This window comes from Hippocampus zosterae, chromosome 9 (assembly GCF_025434085.1).
Source record: "Hippocampus zosterae strain Florida chromosome 9, ASM2543408v3, whole genome shotgun sequence".
Classification (NCBI taxonomy): domain Eukaryota; kingdom Metazoa; phylum Chordata; class Actinopteri; order Syngnathiformes; family Syngnathidae; genus Hippocampus; species Hippocampus zosterae.
The window spans coordinates 5,063,981-5,082,800 of NC_067459.1; the positions used below are offsets into that span (position 1 = coordinate 5,063,981).

The following is an 18,820-nucleotide window of genomic DNA, read 5'->3' on the forward strand; positions in this document are numbered from 1 at the left end:
AGAGATGTAGAGCTGGGTGTCATCCGCGTAGCAATGAAAATGAATGTGATGTTTCCTGAAGATATTACCCACGGGAAGAAGATAGATTAGAAATAGCAATGGGCCAAGGACAGAACCCTGAGGAACACCTGAAGTGAGGGGAAAGGGGTGAGATCTAAAACGTTTGAGCTGGATAAACTGGGTGCGGTCAGAAAGATAGGAGCGGAACCAGGAGAGGGGGATGCTGGTGATGCCAATGGAGGAGAGTCTGTCGAGGAGGATGGAGTGAGAGATGGTGTCAAAGGCTGCACTGAGGTCAAGCAGGAGGAGGATGGCGAGTGAACCGGAGTCAGCAGAGAGAAGAAGGTCATTGCATATTTTGAGGAGGGCAGTTTCAGTACTATGGAGGGGACGGAAGCCAGATTGAAATTGTTCGTATAGCTTATTGGAGGAAAGATGGGTGTGAAGTTGAGCAGCTACTGTTTTCTCTAGAAGTTTGGAGATGAACGGAAGGTTTGATATGGGACGAAAGTTGTTCAAGTCGCAGGGATCAGAGCCAGGTTTCTTCAGTATGGGAGTGACAGCAGCAGTTTTGAGATGAGATGGTACAATGCCAGTAGAGAGGGAAGTTTGAATAATGTTAGTGATGAGAGGGGAGAGGGCCGGGATAGAAGCTTTGACTAAAACAGTAGGGAGAGGGTCAAGCTGACAAGTAGAGGATTTGGACTTCTGGATTAAGATGGAGATTTGGTGGACAGATGGGGATGTGAATGCAGAGAATAGGTGGGTAGGAACCGGGGAGAATGGAGAAGGAGGGTTAGGAGCAGCTGAAGGGGTGAGTTGCTGGTGGATAAGTTGGATTTTGGATGTAAAAAATGAGGCCAGAGTATTACAAAAATCAGTGGAATAGAGATGTGAGGGAAGAGTGTCAGCAGGTTTAGTGAGTTTAGAAATGAGTGAAAAGAGTGATCTGGGGTTGCCTTCATTGGAACTGATTAATCCAGAGTAGAAGATTGATTTGGCTTTGGATATTGAGTCCTTGTAATGGAGAAAGTGGGTAGTGTACATTTCTTTATGAATGGCGAGTCCAGTTTTTCTATATAATCTTTCAAGTTGACGGCCTTTTGATTTAAGTTGTCTGAGGGTAGGGGTAAACCAGGGTGCTGTTTGGTTGAAGGAGACAGTTCGGGTTTTGAGTGGGGCCAGGATATTGAGAATGTTATGGAGATTTGTATTGTAGTGTGTCAAAAACTCATCTGTTGTAGAAAGACAATCAGTACTGGGGAGGTTGTTGATAAGTGATTCTAAATTGTCCGGGTTAATGTCCTTGATTTTACGGAAATGTATAATGCGTTGTGGGTTGGATTTGAAAAATGACAGGTTAACATTGAATGAAAGCAATAGATGATCTGTGTATGGGAGGAGATCGGTTTTACAGTTTGTTGGTGATAATCCAATACAGCAGATCAAGTCCAGAATATGTCCTTTACTGTGTGTGGGAAAGTTGACATACTGTTGAAAACCAAAACTGTCCAGACAGGAGGTAAAGTCTTTGGTAAGTGAGTCATTGATATTGTCCATGTGTATATTAAAATCTCCTAAGAGAATCACATTTGGTGATAGTGTATACAGATGAGTGAGGAGTGTAGTAATGTCAGTGATAAAATTCTTGTTTGGTTTTGGTGGACGGTAAATAGTGGCAATCAGTGTGGGAGTTGATCCAGAGAGCTGTATAACAGTCGCTTCAAAAGATAAAAAAGCAGGCACATTTACAGGTGCAAATTTCCAATCCTCGCGCAGAATCATCGCGAGGCCGCCTCCCCTCCCAGTCGTGCGCGGCACAGCGTGATAAACAAAGCCCGGTGGAGTAGCTTCATTAAGAGTACCATAATCATCTGGCTGCTGCCAGGTCTCAGTCAGACACAGAATGTCAAACTCACGGTCTGTCAGGAGGTCGTGGACGAACTGGCCCTTGCTCGTAAGGGAGCGGATGTTCAGTAGGCCAACGTTGACAGGAGTGCAGCTGCGAGCGACCGCGATGCTATCCGACCTCGGGACGCGTGTCAACACAGAGGCATCCGCACGGCGTCCGGTGTTCTTCCGTGGGCGGCGAGCGGTGGACCAGAACGACCTGATGGAGCTGGAGTTGTCGTATTGATAGTTTCGGCGTGAGCCCCGGTGAGTGCACCTTCGCCGGGGCACGTAAAGGATGTCCGGGTGTTGGAGCAGAGCAGGCGGTGGTGGACCGTGTTGATTAAAGTTGAGTTTGAGCTCAGTGGCTGCATATTGGTGAAGCGCTTCCAATGAGTGGTGGAAAACACACAGAGCGAACCAGCAGAAAGCAAGCCACTCACAGCTGATTGACATAGCCGGACCGGAGTAATGAAGTCGGGAAGCGGCAACAGTTAGTGGGTAAGCTAGCCGCTAGCCGCAACTCAACGACAACTCAATACCCGATGACAGGTAATGACAGTTCGGCCGATCGAGTGTGGATTGATCATTGTTCACTCGGTGACCATAAAAGCAGGTCGACATAAAATATGTCGGCTATAAAAGATAAAAAATTGACATGAAATGGACTTAAAAATCAAAAAATCACGGGGAGTAGCGGCGTCCAAAATTCGCCAGCGTTCACTCCGGAAGTGACGTCAAAAAAGGGTTTAAGTATCGCATCGCTGGCAGTGGATCGTGAGGGTGTATTGAATCGTCTTCAGTGCTGAGATTCACATCCCTTGTGAGTACCAGTGCATGTGGGCGTGGTGGTTGGCCAATAGGGGGCACTAAGCTCCCATCCCATTTCTCAGCAAGGAGACGTGAATGTTTTTTTTTTGTTTTGTTTGGGTTTGTTGTTGTTGTTGTTTTTTGTTTTTTTTACTTTTTACGTGTTTACTTGTAATGTCTGCCAAGGGTGCCGTAGCTATCCAACAATAAGCAAAATGCACATATAACAATTACTTAAAATTGAATTTAAAAATGAGAAGAATACATCCAGATTAATGCAAAAAAAAAGCAGGTTGAAAACCATGCCAATTTTGGGCTCTAGTTATAAATACAATAAATATTTTAAGATATGCACTGAAAACATTCAAAGACTGAAAACAATTTAGCACTGAATAGACGAAGAGGCGCTTCGACCTCACAGTGCAGAGATGCAGGGTTCGATTCATTTTAAATGTCATTTTGCAAACATTTGTTGCTAGTAGGCTGTCACGCTGGCTTAAAATGTTATCTAGTGATGCCTTTCTCAGGGTGACTGTTTAATTTCAAACATATGTAAAGAATACCAGCGAGAAGCAATAAACTGTAGGCTGCATTACTGGAGCCCACCAGCTAAGGCTGAAGGGTTTAGTTGTTAGAGTGATGAGCTACAAAGATGAAACAGCTCACCAAACACAGACAACAGATTAACATTCAATTAAGGTTTGATGATGACATCACTATTTACTGAAGGGAGACTCTGTGTGTTTCTGGTTAATCTTCACCTCACTGACGCTACATGACACAATCAGCACTCAAAGGTCGGACTACAAAAAGAAAGCACTTCGTCATTGAAAAGCAAACCTGGCAGTACTAGAAGAGAAACAATATAAAGGATGACCATGGTTGCCATTACCGAGTTTCAGAGTAAGTCTTCCGACAGTTTTGATTTGGTCTGAGTTTTAAAATACAGCATTAGAAGAAATTTTCAATTCAATGAGGTCACAATGGGCAGACTTCGGTGACTTGATTCTAAATACAAGCCTACTTGTGACTTTGAGCATGAATAAACCAATGTTAAACAAATAGGAACGAAGCATGTCAGCCTCTGTCAGGATATCCAGGCTCGACTGTCAGTTGCATGCACAGGCGGAGCCGTGATTTTTTAGGCAGAATTTTTGTCCACATCATTCGGTTTTCAGTCTCCATTTGAAGCAGCTAGTCACGGAAAAAATAACTGGCATTTGATTTTACATAATTAACATGTTTTGAATGTTTGATTTTCTCTTATGTTTGTTACTGCAGTGAATATTGCCCTGAAGCTTGATCTGGTTTAAAAACAAAAAGTGAATCAAATCACAACTGAACTGATGAATCTGCCAGAAAAATCACTATTAGATATTTTCCAATAATTGATCAGCCACCTTCTTAATCAGATTCCTGAGCAAGCTCTGACTTTTCCTGGTTTGTGAAGTATATCGAACAAATAAATGCAAGAAAGTAAAAAAAAAAAAAAAAAAAAAAAACATGGCATAACTATGCAGATATATCAGTCATATGCCCAGCTAATTATATATAAATTATTGAGTACCGTATTGGCCCAAATAGAAAACGGTGTTTTGTGCATTGAAATAAGACTGAAAAAGTGAGGGTCGTTTTATATATCTGGGTTCTAGACATTATACACATTAACGACGCTAGATAGCGCCAGATATCATTGAAGCGAATGCTGAACTTGACTCCCCAGGCCAAAGTGAAGCCCTGTCAAGAAGAATAACAATTAAAATAGCGGTAGCACGAAGAAGAAAAATAAAAAACTAGCGGTAAGAAAGAAAATAGAAGAAAATAATTGAGATAACAGAAAATGGAGAAACGTAGCGACAATCTGGAGAAAAGTGGGTCAAAGATCGGCCAGGTTAACCAGCAGTTGGGGAGAAGTTATAATGCAATTTACATTTCAAAAACCAGAAGCCATTCAATTATGAATGTGAGTGAACTTTAGTTTACATATTTACATTTTCAGATAATAAGGTTTGAATGAGGCAAAATATGTTTCAGATGTACTGTAATTATCAGATGTATAAAAATTAATTTGGTGTTCAAAAGGTCTTTTTTTCAAACTTTCAAACAAAAAGAGGTGGTCGTCTTATAATCAGGGCCGTCTTATATTCGGGTCAATAAGGTAATTACTTTTTGCAAGGTACATGTGACACAGCATTTCAGGAAAGAACATTATACCAACAGTTAGTGCTGGGAGAAATGGAAAGAAATGTTACAATACAGGCCATTTATGATATATTTTAAGTTATTCGACAAAAAAAAATCATACAATACTGATTACTGCTTACATTTCACCACTTTATTTTGGAGTGACATTAAACAGAATTCCATCAGTGCTGATACTGTAAGGTTCAAGGTTCAATTTCATTTTTGTTGTCAAATATGCTTTATGTATTACATGTTGCAAATTTCTTCCTCTCAATAATCTCAAATATATAGATGTAAATATCTAGCTAAATAGAAATATTAAAAAAAGATTTCTGACAAAAATTGACTATCCATCCAGCCATCCATTTTCTAATCCGCTTGTCCTCATGATGGTCATGGGCATGCTAGAGCCTATCGCAGCCTTCTTCAGGCACCAGGCGATGGTGGTATCCATAATGGTTGGCAGCCAATCGCAGGGCACACATCATCGTATATATATATATATATATATATATATATATATATATAAAAAATCCTCATCTCACCCCTCGGGTGGTGTCCGTCCCTCATTCAGCTCGGGTCCTCTACCAGAGGCCAGGAAGCTTGAGGGTTCTGCGCAGTATCCTTGCTGTTCCCAGCACTGCACATTTCTGGACTGAGATGTCCGATGTTGTTCCCGGGATCTGTTGCACCCACTCATCTAGTTTGGGGGTCACTGCCCCGAGTGCTCCGACCACCACAGGCACGACTGTCACCTTTATCTTCCAGGCTCTCTCCAGCTCCTCTCTGAGCCCTTATTTCTCGAGTTTCTCGTGTTCCTTCTTTCTGCTGTTTCCATCACTTGGGACCGCTACATCCACTACAACGGCTTTCCTCTGCCCTTTATCTATGATCACGATATCTGGTTGGTTCGCCATTACCATCTTGTCAGTCTGGATCTGGAAGTCCCACAGGATCTTTGCTCTGTCATTCTCAACCACCTTCGGAGGTGTTTCCCATTTTGACCTTGGAGTTTCCAGTCCATACTCCGCACAGATGTTTCGGTAGACTATGCCAGCCACCTGGTTAAGGCGTTCCATGTAGGCTTTGCCTGCCAGCATCTTACACCCTGCAGTTATGTGTTGGATCGTCTCAGGTGCCTCTTTGCACAACCTACACCCTGGGTCTTGTCTGGTGTGGTATATCTGGGCCTCAATGGCTCTGGTGCTCAGGGCCTGCTCCTGAGCAGCCAGGATGAGTGCCTCTGTGCCTCTGTCCTTTAGGCCAGCCCTCTATATAGCCACTGATAGGACTTCTTGAGATCGGCCACTTCAGTTATGGTCCAGTGGTACATCCCGTGTAGGGGCTTGTCCTCCCATGATGGTCCCTCTTCCAGCGCCTCTTCTACTGTTCCCCATTGTCTGAGACATTCTCTGAGTACGTCATCCGTTGGAGCCTTCTCCTTGATGTATTCATGGAGCTTGGATGTTTCATCCTGGACAGTGGCTCTCACACTCACTAGTCCCCGGCCTCCTTCCTTTCGGCTTGCGTACAGTCTCAGGGTGCTGGATTTGGGATGGAACCCTCCATGCATGGTTAGGAGCTTTCGGGTCCTAACGTCCGTGGTCTGAATCTCTTCCTTTGGCCACCTTATTATTCCTGTAGGGTATCTGATCACTGGCAGGGCATAGCTGTTTATTGCTCGGGTCTTACTCTTGCCATTGAGCTGGCTTCTTAGGACTTGCCTCACTCGCTCGAGGTATTTGGCCATAGCCGCATTCCTTGTTGCCAGTTCGAGGTTGCCATTGGCTTGTGGTATACCGAGGTACTTGTAACTATCCTCAATGTCTGCTATTGTTCCTTCAGGGAGTGAGAGCCCTTCAGTGCGGACTACCTTTCCTCTGAGTCAACATCCGACTACGTTTCTCAAGCCCGAATGACATCCCGATGTCGCTGCTGTAGATCCTGGATGTGTGGATCAGGGAATCTATGTCCCTTTCGCTCTTAGCATACAGCTTTATGTCATCCATGTAGAGGAGGTAACTGATTGTAGCTCCATTTCTGAGGCGGTATCCATAGCCTGTCTTGGTGATTACTTGGCTTAGGGGGTTCAGTCCTATGCAGAACAGCAGTGGGGAGAGTGCATCACCTTGGTATATGCCACATTTGATGGACACTTGGGTTCCACATCCTCATCGAGTTCGCAACGAAGGCTCTTAGGGTCCTGTTCACCTTATACAGCTCCAAGCATTCAGTGATCCATGTATGTGGCATCGAGTCATAGGCTTTCTTGTAATCAATCCAGGCTGTGCACAGGTTGGTACGTCGGGACCTGCAGTCTTGTGCGACTGTTCTGTCAACCAGGAGCTGATGTTTGGCTCCTCTGGTATCTCTACCAATGCCCTTCTGTGCTTCGCTCATGTATTGATCCATGTGTCCACTTATCGTAGCCGCAATGATGCCTGACAAGAGCTTCCATGTTGTGGAGAGACAGGTTATTGGCCGATAGTTGGATGGGGCCGCACCCTTTGAGGTGCGTGGCCGCTCCTGACCTATTTAACTATGTCATTGACCACCTTATGATCCGAGTCCGGGAGCAAGTCTCAGGCGTGTCGCTCGGCAACTTCCACCTGACCAACCTTGAATACGCTGATGACACCACCCTGTTCAGCAACTCCCTCCAACACCTCAGCAGTGCGCTCTCCATATAGCAAACAGAAGCAGCAAAGCTGGGCCTCCAAGTAAGCTGGCAGAAAACCAAACTTATGTATATCGGTGACGGACCCAACCCCTCCCCCCTGATCTTTGGCACAGACGAAGTGCAATTTGTCAATTCCATCATCTACCTGGGCTCCACTATTACCAGCAGCGGCGATCTCAAGCCAGAGATTGACCGCAGACGCGCCCTCGCGGCCGCAGCAATGCAGTCACTGTGGCGGCCCCTCTGGCGCCACCACTCAGTGTCCCAAAAGACCAAGATGCGCATTTATAACTCAGCAGTTCTTCCCATCCTCCTGTATGGTGCAGAATCCTGGCCATTAAACAAGACCCAGGCCAAGAAGATCGACGGCTTTGACAGCAGGTCACTCAGAACCATCTTGAACATCAGCTGGCACCTCCATGTTTCCAACTCAGACCTCCGAAAACATACCCTTCAGCCCCCTGCATCCCGACTGGCCGCTCAGAGGCGCATCCGTTGGCTTGGTCATCTCCTCCGATTACCCCCGGAACACCCAACTCGTGCCATCTTCTCATTTGATCCACCGATAGCCGGCTGGAAAAGGCCACGCGGCAGACCCCACACCAGATGGCTTGATGTCATCAGAGAGGATCTCAAACACCACGGCCTTACCCTGGAGGATGCAGCGGACCTGGCCCATGACCGTGGTCATTGGCGGACCCTGGTGAAGCTGATCGGCTCTACGCCCTCCGACGACCCAGCCGAATGAGACTGGGCCTCCGCGTCGCAAGATTATTATTATATAGATATAATTCGTGCGCACAATAATACCTAGGGGCAATTTGTCGTGTTCGATTAAACTGCCATGCAGTTTTTTTCGAATGTGGGGAGGATACCGGATTACCAGAAAAAAGCCACTCATCGATTCATCCATCCATTTTCCGATCCGCTTTATCCTCACAAGAGTCGCGGGGGGCAGCCGTCCTCGGGCAGTAAGCAGGGAGCACCCTGAACAAGTTGCCAGCCAATCGCAGGGCACAAATAGACGAACAACCATCCGCGCTCACACTTGAGGACAATTTAGAGTGTTCCATTAACCTGCAATGCATGTTTTTGGAATGTGGGAGGAAACCAGAGTGCCCGGAAAAAACCTACGCAGGCACAGGGAAAACATGGCAAACTCCACATCGTAAGGCTGGACCCAGAATCGGCACCTCTGCACTGTGAGGTCATTTGATACTGGATGCATCGCCGTTGAGATGGAAACAAAACATCCGTCAGTGTAGGAAAGAGGAAAAGCATCGCACTGGTGTGAAAGAGGATAGCAAAAACAAACAGATTGTCTCACAGCTCTGATGGATACATGTACCTGTAGATGTTGATGATCACAGTTTTTGTACAGGTAATGAAATAGAAAATGTACATTTTTCATTTCCAAATATTTGTTCACTGTATGATTTTCTGAATAAATGAAGCCATCAGAAATTGGTGAACACGTGTCACTTTTTGGCGTTTTTTATCCCTGACAAAGGCAGTAGATGCAATTGTTTTAAACATTTTCTCTGTATTTGTCTTCCAGGGATTGGAATTGGTCTGGTGGGGTTTGGCTTATTTTTTCTGCTGTTTGGTGTGTTGCTGTACTTTGATTCTGTTTTGCTAGCCTTCGGGAATGTAAGTAGTATTTTTATTCCATATTCTCTCTCATAAAACAGATCAATGACAACTGTTTTAAAAAATGAAATGTCTTGATAAGGCTACAGTCCAAAACAAATTTTCGTAATTTATTTTCTCCCCCAGATTTTGTTTTTAACAGGTTTAACATTCATCATCGGCTTCAGGAAGACATCTCACTTCTTCTTCCAAAGACATAAGTTCCGAGGCTCGTTTTTCTTCCTGGGAGGTGTGTCGCTGGTGCTGTGCCGATGGCCAATTATTGGTATGCTGGTGGAGTGTTACGGCTTCATCCTTTTATTCAGGTCAGTTATAAACATCTAAATATTGAGAAGAAAGAAGATCATCATAAAATTGTGTGCACCACATGAATGGAATGCATTTGTGTTATTTTTCTCCCTGACAAGGGTGAAAAGATAATAAAAATGACAACCGCCTTAAAGGCAGTGGTGTTTAGTTATTGGACTTCTGTGCTCGTCACGGATTGTCCATAACGAACACCTTGTTCAAATGTGCACTTGGCACCAAGACAACCTAGGCCGCAGTTCGATGATTGACTTTGTGGTTGCATCATCGGACTTGCAGCCACATGTTTTGGACACTCGTGTGACGAGAGGGGCGGAGCTGTCAACTGATCAACACCTGGTGGTGAGTAGGCTCTGATGGTGGGGGAAGATGCCGGTCCATCCTGGCAGACCCAAAGGTATTGTGAGGGTTTGTTGGGAGCGTCTGGCGGAATCCCCTGTCAGAAGGAGTTTCAACTCTCACCTCCGACAGAGCTTTTCCCATGTTCCAGGGGAGGCGGGGGACATTGAGTCCGAGTGGACCATGTTCCGTGCCTCTATTGTTGAGGCGGCCAATCTGAGTTGTGGCCGTAAGGTGGTTGGTGCCCGTCATGGCGGCATCCCCCATATTCGCTGGTGGACACCAGCAGTAAGGGATGCCATCAAGCTGAAGAAGGAGTCCTATCGGGCCTTTATGGCCTGTGGGACCAAAGAGGCAGCTGACGGGTATCGACTGGCTAAGCGGAACGCAGCTTCGGTGGTCGCGAAGGCAAAAACCCGGGCGTGGGAAGAGTTCGGTGAGACCATGGAAGCCGACTTCCGGACGGCTTTGAGGAAATTCTGGTCTACCATCTGACGCCTCAGGAGGCGGAAGCAGTGCACCACTAACACTGTGTACAGTGTGGATGGGGCGCTGCTGACTTCGACTCGGGACATTGTGAACCGGTGGGCAGAGTATTTCGAAGACCTCCTCAACTCCACCAACACGCCTTCCTTGGAGGAAGCAGAGTCTGAGGATCCTGAGGTGGGCTCTCCTATCTCTGTGGTTGAAGTCACCGATGTGGTTAAAAAGCTCCTCGGTGGCAAGGCCCCAGGGGTGGATGAGATCCGCCCGGAGTTCCTGAAGGCTGTGGCTGTCCTGGTTGACACGCCTCTGCAGCATCGCATGGTCATCGGGGAGAGTGCCTATGGATTGGCAGACCGGGGTGTGTTCCAACTACAGAGGGATCACATACTCCTCAGCCTCCCTGGTAAGGTCTATTCGGGGTGCTGGAGGAGGGTCCGTCAGGAAGTCGAGCCTCAGATTGAGGAGGAGCAGTGTGATTTTCGTCCTGGCTGTGGAACTGTGGACCAGCTCTACACCCTTAGCAGGGTCCTCGATGGTACGTGTGAAGTTGCCCAACCAGTCTACATGTGTTTTGTGGACTTGGAGAAGGAATTTGACCGTGTCCCTCAGGGGGTTCTGTGGGGGGTGCTTCGGGAGTATGGGGTACCGAGCCCCCTGATACGGGCTGTTCGGTCCCTATACTGCCGATGTCAGAGTTTGGTTCGCATTACCGGCAGCAAGTCGGAATCGTTTCCAGTGAGGGTAGGACTCCGCCAAGGCTGCCCTTTGTTGCCGATTCTGTTCATAACCTTTATGGACAGAATTTTTAGGCGCAGCCGAAGCGTTGAGGGGGTCCGTTTTGGGGGCCTCAGTATTGCATCTCTGCTTTTTGCAGATGATGTGGTACTGTTGGCTCCTTCAAGCAGGACTCTCCAACTCTCACTGGAGCGTTTCGCAGCCGAGTGTGAAGCGGTTGGGATGAGGATCAGCACCTCCAAATCTGAAACCATGGTCCTCAGTCGGAAAAGGAGTGCCATCTCCGGGTCAGGGAGGAGATCTTGCCCCAAGTGGAGGAGTTTAAATATTCTGGGGTCTTGTTCACAAGTGAGGGCAGGAGGGAGCGAGAGATCGACAGGCGGATCGGTGCAGCGTCTGCTGTGATGCGGACGTTCTATCGGTCTGTCATGGTAAAGAAGGAGCTGAGCATCCCAACCCTTATCTATGGTCACGAGCTATGGGTCAAGACCGAAAGAACGAGATCCCGGATACAATCGGCCGAAATTAGTTTTCTCCGCAGGGTGTCCGGGCACTCCCTTAGAGATAAGGTGAGAAGCTCAGGCATCCGGGAGGGGCTCAGAGTAGAGCCGCTTCTCCTCCACATCGAGAGGAGCCAGATGAGGTGGGTCAGGCATCTAATTAGGATGCCTCCTGGACGCCTCTCTGGTGAGGTGTTCCGGGCATGTCCCACTGGCAGGAGACCCCGAGGACGAGCCAGGACACGCTGGAGAGACTATGTCACCCAGATGGCATGTGAACGCCTCGGGATCCGCCAGGAAGAGCTCGAAGAAGTGGCTGGGGAGAGGGATGTCTGGGCTTCCCTCCTAAAGCTGCTGCCCCGCGACCCGACCCCGGATAAGCGGTGGAAAATGGATGGATGGGTATTTTTCTCCCACATACAGTAAACCTGAAGTTCAGGCAGAATTTGTTTAATGAATTTGTATTAGTTGTGTGGCTTGAATTGGATTATCTCAAATAAATAAATACAACCACAACTTGTTGATGAAGTACATAAAAGTAAGCAGTACGATTTCATTGTAAAAACCTGAAGAAAATCCCAAATCCACATTTGCATATTATTGCTTGCCCTTATAAAGGTCGTGAATAAACGGGAGCCTATCCCTGGTATCTTACCCTTCAAAATGAGTAACTAGTTTATTTTTTAATGGAGCAGAGGTAATAGGATGCTGGCAAGTATATCATTGCTTCATAGTCTGGAAAAATACAGCTTACCACATTTTCTGCACTACAAGACACTTTGGAGCAGGGGTGCCCAAACTTTTTGGATCGAAGATCTACTTTTCGATCAACTAACCTCCCGGGATCTACTCTTACCGGTGCACGCACACACGCACGTACGCGCACACGCACGCACGTACGCGCACACGCACGCGTACGCGCACACGCACACGCACACGTACGCGCACACGCACACGCACACGCACACGCACACGCACACGCACACGCACACACACACGCACACACACACACACACACACACACACACGCATGCCATGATGAGAAACAGCCTGAAACGGGGGCATGCGACGCACTTTTGCAGCCTGTTAACTATCGTAGCTCACACGTACGTTTAAAGTTCTTTTTCCATTCTTTGCTCGTGCCCTCGGTGAATTGTACACTAAGCAAACTCTGAGAATCATGACGATAAAAGATAGAGCGCAACAGCTCTGATCACAAGCTGCAATTGCAAACTGCTGAGCGCTAACAACTTCCGGTGATGCAATCACGCGCCACCGTAAATTTAAGATTTACCTGCTTTATTTTATTTATTTATTTGTGAAAATAAGACTGATAATATACACTGCACACTTATCATCTTAACACAAAAAATATATTTCTAACATGTACAAAGACACACAAATGGTTGTTTTTTTTTCTTCTCGACGCTCCTAAGATCTACTTGGGACCTGTCTTAGATCTACCGGTAGATCAGGATCTACCTAATGGGCACCCCTGCTTTGGAGTATAAGGCGCACCTTCACTGAATGGCCTATTTTCAAACTTTTCATGTATAGGGCGCACCACGTTTTAAAGTACATAGAATAGAAGCTACAATAGTGGCTGCAGTTACCTCATGCATCCACTAGATGGATCCATTACCAAAAAAATACAGCTTTATTTATAGAGCCTTCACAACTGCTGCAGCTGTAAAAAGTGCTTTACAGGGCATTTAAAATACTACAGTGAAACTCCTCTACAACAAAATCATGTTTGCAGCAATACATTTTTCACAACAGGGGGTTTTTCACTGTAGCAAATTTGATCCAGATGTAAACACACACACACGCACACACAATCGTATGTGTATTCTTTATTTTTATTTCAATTGCGCAAAAGAATGAGCACACACTTATTTGGCACTTCATATTATCAGTGTAGAAAGAAATTGTGAAATTTATAATCAGCATTCACTTTCACTTACATCAATTTCTTGGATAATGTCTTTTATTTTGCTTGCTCCGTCTTTCATTTTGATCACTATTACCCTCTCTTCCAGCATCAGAGCTCTTCTTGTCTGAGCTGCTAGACATCCAAAGGGCTAGCCATTTTAGCCAGGCAACGTCCATGCTTGTCTGAATCTATCTGAATCTATTCATTCATTCATTCATCTTCCGTACCGCTTGATCCTCACTAGGGTCGCGGGGGGTGCTGGAGCCCATCCCAGCCGTCTCCGGGCAGTAGGCGGGGGACACCCTGAATCGGTTGCCAGCCAATCGCAGGGCACACTTAGACGAACAACCATCCACGCTCACACTCACACCTAGGGACAATTTAGAGTGTTAAATATTTTTGGAATGTGGGAGGAAACCGGAGCACCCGGAGAAAACCCACGCAGGCCCGGGGAGAACATGCAAACTCCACACAGGGAGGCCGGAGCTGGAATCGAACCCGGTACCTCTGCACTGTGAAGCCGACGTGCTAACCACTGGACTACCGGGCCGCCCTATCTGAATCTAACAATAACAAATACTTCCTGGACCCGGTGGTTTTTCTTTCCACCATCTCACTGTCTTTAACTTGACCTCCCCTCAATCGCCACCCACGACAGTGTTGCTCAGCTGATGTCATGCAATGAACTTTTAAGCCAGTCACAGGACGCTTCGTAGTCCTATATGGCCATAGTTAGTTCTCGAAGGCTAAAAACCTTACGCTAACTGGAGCGCTTCTCTCTCATTAGCGCTCTAGTTAGCGTAATATTTTTAGCATGATAACGAGGACACGTTAGTTTATTTGAATGTCCGTCGAGCCATAATCAATTTACTCTGAGCAGCTAATCGGATGCATTCCACTCTATCTTTTACGGATCTACCTTCATTATCGACAAACATAGAGTGAGGTCCCTCTTGGCCAATCGGAGGCCAGGATGATGCTCAGATGCCAATGGCAGAGCAGCTATGAGTATGTTGCGTTCAGGAAACTCGCAGCCGTGACTGAAATAAACAGCCTTCACTATGTAAACCAGTTTGGTGGTTGCTGTTGCGCTCGTTGCTGTTGGATTCGACTTTGTTGTAGTGAATGTCTTAGTGAGGCTGGAGCAGAGAAAATGATTTTGTGTAACGCAACAGGGTTTTTTTTCGTCGTATGGGGGGGGCAGTAGAATGAGAATGGTGTTGATGCATGAAGATTTTTTCACATTAGGGGGTATTTTCGCCCATGTAGGTTTCGTTCTAGAGGAGTTTCACTGTACATCCAAGATATCAGAATATAGATAACCATCCATTTTCTGATCCGCTTTTCTTCAAGGAGCACAGGACGTGCTGGAGCCTGTCCCAGTTGTCTTGGGGCAGTAGGCGGGGGACACCCTGAACCAATTGCCAGCCAATCGCAGGGAAAATTGATGCGTTTAAAAGAAAAGTGAATGTTTTTAGGTGTGCCTTATAGTGGATAAAATCCGGTACTAAACTCACTGGGTGACCTGGACCCTATCGCAGCTGTCATCGGGCGGTAGGGAGGGTACACCTTGAACTTGTCTCCAACCAATCCCAGTACACATTTAGAGAGACAACCATTCACACTCACACCTACAGTCAATTTAGTGAAATGTTTGTGAATATATATACAGGTGTGTGTGTGCGTGTGAGCGCGCATGTATGTGTGTGTGTGTGTGTGTGTGTGTGTGTGTGTGTGAATGAGAACATGGGGTGATGGTTATGGTAACTAAGCTCCACATCCTTATATTTTGCTGGACTGAAAACATTGGGCCTCTGTCCCTATCATAGCATACACACAAATATGTGCTTAAATTGTTCATCCGCACATTGGACGCCAACATCTATGATTCATCAATGAGTGTACGCTGTGAACAAATTCAGAACCTCCGAACAATATGCGGACACACAAATAATGATGGAACCTCATCTAACCTGAACCATTGAGAGAGAAATAAGAATATGGCTTATTCAACAACTGTTATTCAGAATTAATTCTGAAAATGGGCGAGCTCAGTGAGATTTGAACCCAGATCCAAACTCAGTTTTTTGTTTTTGTTTTATTTGTTTTTTTTCTGTGGCAGCAGTGTCAAGAAATGCTTCACAACTTTACATTTATTTGTTATAGTGAAAATAAAATACTTCCATCCATCCATCCATCCATCATCTACCCCTTATCCGGGGCCGGGTTGCGGGGGCAATAGCTTTAGCAGGGAAGCCCAGACTTCCCTCTCCCTAGCTACTTCATCCAGCTCTCCCCGGGGGATCCCGAGTCGTTCCCAGGCAAGCTGGGTGACATAGTCTCTCCAGCGTGTCCTGTGTCTTCCTCGGGGTCTCCTCCCGGTGGGGCATGACCGGAACACCTCACCGGGGAGGCGCTCAGGAGGCATCCGAATCAGATGCCCAAGCCACCTCATCTGGCTCCTCTCGATGTGGAGGAGAAGCGGCTCGACTCTGAGCCCCTCCTGGATGCCTGAGCTTCTCACCTTATCTCTAAGGGAGTGCCCGGACACCCTGCGGCGAAAACTCATTTCGGCCGCGTGTAACCGGGATCTCGTTCTTTCGGTCACGACCCATAGCTCGTGACCATAGATGAGGGTTGGAACGTAGATCGACCGGTAAATTGAGAGCTTCGCCCTTTGGCTCAGCTCCTTCTTCACCACGACAGACCGATACAACGTCCACATCACAGCAGACGCTGCACCGATCCGCCTGTCGATCTCCCGCTCCCTCCTGCCCCCACTTGTGAACAAGACCCCAAGATACTTGAACTCCTCCACTTGAGGCAAGATCTCCTCCCCGACCCGGAGGGGCACTCCACCCTTTTCCGACTGAGGACCATGGTTTCAGATTTGGAGGTGCTGATCTTCATCCCAACCGCTTCACACTCGGCTGCAAAACGCTCCAGTGAGAGTTGGAGAGCCCTGTTTGAAGGAGCCAACAGCACCACATCATCTGCAAAAAGCAGGGATGAAATACCGAGGCCCCCAAAACGGACCCCCTCAACGCTTCGGCTGCGCCTAGAAATTCTGTCCATAAAGGCTATGAACAGAATCGGCGACAAAGGGCAGCCTTGGCGGAGTCCTACCCCCACTGGAAACGATTCCGACTTACTGGCGGCAATGCGAACCAAACTCTGACATCGGCGGTATGGTGACCGAACAGCCCGTATCAGGGGGTTCGGTACCCCATACCCTCGAAGCACCCCCCACAGAACTCCCAGAGGGAGACGGTCAAATTCCTTCTCCAAGTCCACAAAACACATGTAGACTGGTTGGGCAAGTTCACACGTACCATCGAGGACCCTGCTAAGGGTGTAGAGCTGGTCCACAGTTCCACAGCCAGGACGAAAACCACACTGCTCACACGGCTGAGGAGTGTGATCACTCTGTAGTTGGAACACTACACTACTCTGGTCCCCCTTTTTAAAAAGAGGGACTACGACCCCGGTCTGCAAATCCAGAGGCACTCTCCCTGTTGACCACGTGATGTTGCAGAGGTGTGTCAACCAGGACAGCCCCACAACATCCAGAGCCTTGAGGAACTCCGGGCGGATCTCATCCACCCCTGGGGCCTTGCCACCGAGGAGCTTTTTAACCACATCGGTGACTTCAGCCACAGAGATAGGAGAGCCCACCTCAGAGTCCCCAGGCTCTGCTTCCTCCAAGGGAAACGTGTTGGTGGAGAATAAATAATAAAATACTTGGGTTAGGTATTTTTTTCTCCATTTGCTGGTTTTCTTAGTTTGGTGAGCTTGCTGTGTTCACTGTGATGGGTTAAATACAGAGCTCAGATTTTGTGTGTGAATGTGTAGGTAAGAAAAAAAAAAGACAAATCAATTTGACTTTCTCTTCGTAGAACTTTCTTTCCAATGGCCCTGGGATTTGTGCTATCGCTGGTAAACATCCCATTCCTTAATGATGTAAGAATGTTTTCACAGTCACTCAACACACAATTGCCTTCATTTCACAATCCCTGTATTTATTTCATTTTTTTACTCTCCCGAGATTGGGAATAACGCCCAAATTTGTTTCTTCACAGTTTTTACAGAGTGGCTCCAGCATGGTCTGAGAGCACATTTCCACACTCGGAAGAATTATACAAGCCTGATGGACAGTTGTTCAGATACTGAAGAAGAGACTTCCAACCAAGTGTTTCAAACAAACATGTTGTATAAAAATGTACACCAGAGAATTGTACTTTCATATTTCAAATGCACACATTTTCCCACAATCACACATAAACAAACAAACAAAAAAAACTACCGGTATAATTTGAGCGACTGTAGTACAGAGTATATGCTGAACTGACAGACCCCCTGTCCAATATTTCACGTGAGAGTCATAGACAATGCTTTTTTTAAATGAATGTGTTACATTCATTGCATTATAGGACATTATTTAAAAAATACATGAAATCAAAACAGATGTTGTGTGGCTTAACTAATCTAGTTGATCTTAATGCATTAAAACATGTAAATCAATTGCAGAAACAAGACATTTGTTTGACATTTCCTAGATGGCACAACAAGGCCAAAATGTTTTGCTGGCATTTTACAATTGTCGACTGGTTTGCGTTTCTCCTTGCTGCTCGACTTTAATTGGCTTTGGCGATTGGATAGATGTATCCTATTCAGCCACTGAAAACAAGCTGAACTATGGGCACCGAGAGTTTCTCTACCTGTCCTGCTACTCGTAACGACAGTATGGAAGCAGCTGGCATTGCAAATGGTTAGTGTGTCTTGTCACTATACAGGTATTTGTCTACTTGATTGAAGCTATTCGTTGAAGTTGTGCAGTGCACAATCACTGACCACAGGTCAGAACAACTCACTGACTGACTATTTTTTCCTCAGTCAGAGAGATATGCTGTAAGAAATTTGACAGGACTGCCGTTATGGAAAATCAATGCTAATGAAGCAGGAAGTAAAGAAAAGAGTGGTTGAGCATGGATCACGCAGGAGCAGGTCGTTCATCAAACTCGCCCACAAGTGAAAAACAATAAACAAGCTCAGTCCGGCCACTTTCAAACTTTTCAATCCACTAGTCCACAGTTGTTTTCCATATTGTGTTAAGAACCTCTGGTGAATTTCAGCCCCAGACAGACGTTCTGACCCCCCAAAAAATCTGATCCATTTTACAACGGTGCATGTTGCAAGTGGAGCGGCCATTTTTATCGACTGAAACAAAATTGTGTAACAATTGATCAATCAGATATATCACCTGCTCGTGATTACATGACACTGAAGTTCCGTAGGGAAATCGTCATT

General features: G+C 46.4%; 1 protein-coding gene across 1 annotated transcript; it reads left to right on the forward strand.

Moving 5' to 3' along the window:
* Positions 1-3,482: 3,482 nt before the first annotated feature.
* On the forward strand, positions 3,483-18,820 carry golt1a (golgi transport 1A). Its single transcript, XM_052075329.1, has 5 exons — positions 3,483-3,603; positions 9,123-9,214; positions 9,341-9,519; positions 17,410-17,473; positions 17,593-18,820. The coding sequence occupies exons 1-5, from the start codon at positions 3,573-3,575 to the stop codon at positions 17,620-17,622; spliced, it is 396 nt and encodes a 131-aa protein (XP_051931289.1). The 5' UTR covers positions 3,483-3,572; the 3' UTR covers positions 17,623-18,820.

Excerpts from the sequence above, each read along its gene's own strand:
- golt1a (XM_052075329.1), top strand. The coding sequence starts at position 3,573 with ATGACCATGGTTGCCATTACCGAGTTTCAGA. Across the intron at positions 9,215-9,340 it reads TTTTGCTAGCCTTCGGGAAT|ATTTTGTTTTTAACAGGTTT; the intron begins GTAAGTAGTATT and ends TTTCTCCCCCAG. Across the intron at positions 9,520-17,409 it reads GGCTTCATCCTTTTATTCAG|AACTTTCTTTCCAATGGCCC; the intron begins GTCAGTTATAAA and ends TTCTCTTCGTAG.